Source organism: Vombatus ursinus, unplaced genomic scaffold (assembly GCF_900497805.2).
Source record: "Vombatus ursinus unplaced genomic scaffold, bare-nosed wombat genome assembly UNPS02007855.1, whole genome shotgun sequence".
Taxonomy (NCBI): Eukaryota; Metazoa; Chordata; class Mammalia; order Diprotodontia; family Vombatidae; genus Vombatus; species Vombatus ursinus.
The window spans coordinates 265,871-269,814 of record NW_020947633.1 but is presented as its reverse complement, the minus strand read 5'-3'; the positions used below and the strand labels follow the sequence as shown (position 1 = coordinate 269,814).

The 3,944-nt window shown below is 38.3% G+C and overlaps 1 protein-coding gene across 1 annotated transcript; it reads right to left on the bottom strand.

Annotated features, from left to right (window-relative positions):
* Window positions 1–2,238: 2,238 nt before the first annotated feature.
* Window positions 2,239–3,207, bottom strand: LOC114034046 (olfactory receptor 480-like). The gene has a single exon (XM_027849664.1). The coding sequence runs from the start codon at window positions 3,199–3,201 to the stop codon at window positions 2,239–2,241; it is 963 nt and encodes a 320-aa protein (XP_027705465.1). The 5' UTR covers window positions 3,202–3,207.
* Between the last annotated feature and the right edge of the window lie 737 nt (window positions 3,208–3,944).

Sequence of the window (3,944 nt, the reverse complement as noted above, 5' to 3'; positions counted from 1 at the left end):
ATGGTGGATGATGTCAGCCAGAAGGACTAATAGAAGCAGAGGAACAAAAATTAGGAAGCAGATAACTTAACTGGATTCTGCCTTGATAAGACCAGATAATGAATACCATGTTCAGACCTACTCTCCTCATTTTAGGAAAGTCTTAAAAACATAGAAACATCTGGAAAAGAGTAAGCAAGGTGGTGGTCAGTCAACAAAGATTTTCTGTGCTTACTCTATGCCAGTCGCTATGCTAAAACTTGGAATACAAAGGAAAACAAAGGTACTTGCCTTCTAGGAGCTCACATTCTATTGGGAGAGACACCATGTAAATAATCAGCCATATATAAGTTTTAAGCAGAGTAAATGGAAAATCATCTTAAAGAGGAAGGTACTATTAGCTTGACAGCCCAGAAAAGGCTTCTTTCTTTTTCTTTTTCTTTTCTTTCTTTCTTCCTTTTTTTTTTTTGAGGCAATTAGGGTTAAGTGATTTCCCCAGGATCACGAGGTAATAAGTGTCTGAGACAGGATTTGAACTCAGATCCTGCTTACTCCAGGGCTGGTACCCTAGCCACTGCACAGAAAAGGCTTACAGAATGTGGGATTTGAATTGTCTTAAGGAAAGCACGGGAAAATAAGCAGCAAAGGCAGGGGAGGGGAATAAATCACTTCACGCCAGTAAGACAGCCAGTGTAAATATGCAGAAAATAGAGTGTCATGTGTAAGGAAAGGCAAATAATTCAATGTAGCTAAACTGTACACTGTGTGAATGTGAGTAAAGTGTAAGGTTGAAAAGGTAGGAAGTAGCCAAGCTGTGGAGATTTTTATTTTTTAAGTGATTCTTTATTGATATCTTCTGTTTTTACATGATCTCAATTTCTTCTAGTCTCTCTCCCTCTTCACCTCTCACAAAGTTATTATGTAGAACAAAGTATAAATTTTTACAGAAGTATTATGCCACAAAGGCAGTCCTTGATAAAAAGGAAATTACCTGCATATACCAAAATATGTCTAGGCCACTTTTGTGGTAGCAGAAAACTGGAAACAAAGCAGGGTAAAGAATGATTGTTTTTCTCTTAGGTTAATAACCAAGTGTTACTTAAGATTAAGGTTTTCCCTTTCTGTTTACTCATTCAGAAAACAATGCCTATAGGTTGTTCAGCAAGTCTCTGTAGGATATTGGTGATAGATAAGATTGCCCAAATCCTTGGGGTACCTACTTTTTGATCTTGGGTGGAACCCCATCCAACTAGAAGCCCTTAAAAATAGAATCCCGTTTTGGTGAGAACTTACCCTTAGAAAATAAGCCCCTGTTTTTGAAACTTTACATTAGAATTTAGGGTAAGTCAATTTCTGAAGGGGAAAACTAGCCAGTGTGGTCTGGGTAGATATGAATTCTTTTATCCAGATTAATAAAGTTAACTGAGTCTCAAGACAAGGTCACATTCTCAGCAGAAGGAGCTCAAGACTTTTGTCTACCTCCTCATTAATAAGTCCACCCTGGCGTTGAATGTTAACCAATCAGAGTTGATGTCCACTGTCATGTACATCACCTTTTCCAAAGGTTTTGTAAGCATTTAATATTCTTTAAGGGGAAACTTTGGTTTCCAACAGTGTCATGGACCTCATCTTATTAATTATTTACTAGACATAATAAATAAATTATTAAATACCCAGAAACTATGTCTCTCAGACTTTTCATTTATTACAGCAGATGGCCAGTGACTGAGGAATGACAAAACAAATTGTGGAACATGAACATAATAGAACGTGATTGTTCTATAAGAAACAGCAACTGTGATTAATACAGGAACATAGAAAAGATTTACATGATCTGTTACACAGTCATGATAATAGAGCAAAGAACACAACACACACAGTGAACGTAACAATGTAAATGGGAGGAACAAACCCAAATAATCAATAGAAAATGAATGTTGCAAGATTCAAAAAGAAATAATCATGGACCCAAAGAAGAGGAGTGAGGCACTTCTCCTTACACCTTTGCAAAGGTGGGAGATCCATGTGTGCGGAACATTGCATGTATTTTTAGACCTTTTTAATTAACATTGAAATTCACAAATGTAACCCATCAAAAAGAAAATGCATCTTTTCTAAAGTGGAGTTGTTGGTATCACTAAATCCTAACCATTATATCAGCAGAATATTAAAGGAATCTTAAAGGAATGGAATGTTTCATCTTTTCCTTGGATCCCTGAAACATAGCACAGTGCCTGGGACATAGTATGTACTTAATAATTACTTGTTGTGTTGAGTTGAATTCATGAAAAAAGGGTATTTCCTACTCAACATCTTTTGCAGGGCCCCTTTTACTTCGTTGTTCCTTAGACTGTAAATCAGGGGGTTCAACATGGGGATCATTACGATGTAGAAAACAGACACCACTTTATTCACATCAGTGGAATAGCTGGACTTAGGCATCACATAAATGAATGTAATGGTGCCATAGAAGAGAGTGACTGCTGTGAGGTGGGAGGTGCAAGTTGAGAAAGCTTTGGATCTCCCCTCAGTGGACCTTATCTTCAGGACAGAGAAGAGGATGTATACATAAGAGATTATGATAATTGACACTGTGATCATAATTATTGACCCAGCAGAGGCAGAAGGAAGAATTTCAGCAACATCATCTTCAGAGTAGGAAAGCTTCAAAAGTGGTGAATAATCACAGAAAAAGTGATTGATCTTACTGGGTCCACAGAAGGAACGATTCAATAAGCAACCAGTAAATATCCAAGCATTTACACAACCACCCAGGTAGGACGTGATGAGGAACAGAGTGCAGACCCTAGAAGACATGTTGGTGGAGTAGAGTAGGGGGTTACAGATGGCCACATACCGATCATAGGCCATCACAGCCAGCAGGAAGAACTCAGTGGTCCCAAAACTGACTCCAAAGAAGAGCTGGGCCACACAGCCTCCAAGAGGTAGTGTGGTTTTGTCCACAAGGAAGTTTTTGAGCATAACAGGTGTGACAGATGAGGAATATCCAATATCCACAAATGCCAAGTGGCTGAGGAAAAGGTACATTGGAGTGTGAAGTTGGGAGCTATTTCTGATCAATGTGATTATGCTAAGGTTACTAATTAAGGTGACAGTGTAGACACCTAGAAATATCAGAAAGAGGATGACGCAAAGGGCTGTATCATCTGTTAGCCCCAAAATAATGAATTCAGTCACAGCAGTGCAGTTATTGCCAGACATCTGTCCTGGAAAGAGAGCCTGTTAGAAGAAAAGGAGATTAAAATAGAATGTGGGCCTAAGATTTGGATAGGTTCATTGATGTATTGAGGAAACATTCACTGACCACCTCCTACATGCTCCTACTGTCTTACTGTCCCACTTTGCTCCTGTTCATCATGCCAATGTGCCCATAAGGAAAGGAGAGATGAATATATTTTTGTTGCTTCCAAATTTTTTTCCTGGACAAACGATACTGTGTGATTGGCCAACTTTGCCATTGTGAGAATGTGTGAAAAGGCTGTAATAGTGAAGAGGATTATTTATCACATCATACTCATATGATATTTGATCATATCATACTTTTCTTTTTTAAATATATATGTTTTTATTTTTAGTTTTCAACATTTACTTCCACAAGATTTTGAGTTCCAAATTTTCACCCCATCTTGCCCCTCCACCCACCCCAAAATGGCATGCATTCTGAATACCCCTTCTCCTAGTCTGCTTTCCCTGCTATCTCTTCCCCTCTTCCCCTTCTATTTTCCTGTATGACAGGATAGATTTCTGTACCCCATTTCCTGTATTTCTTATTTCCCAGTTGCATGTGAAAACATTTTTTTAAAACGTGTTTTTTAAACTTTGGGTTCCAAATTTTCTCCCTTCCTCTCTCCCCACCCACCCTCATTAAAAAGGGAAGCAACTCAATATAGTCTCTACATGTGCAGTTATGCAAAATACTTCCATAGTAGACATGCTGTGAAAAA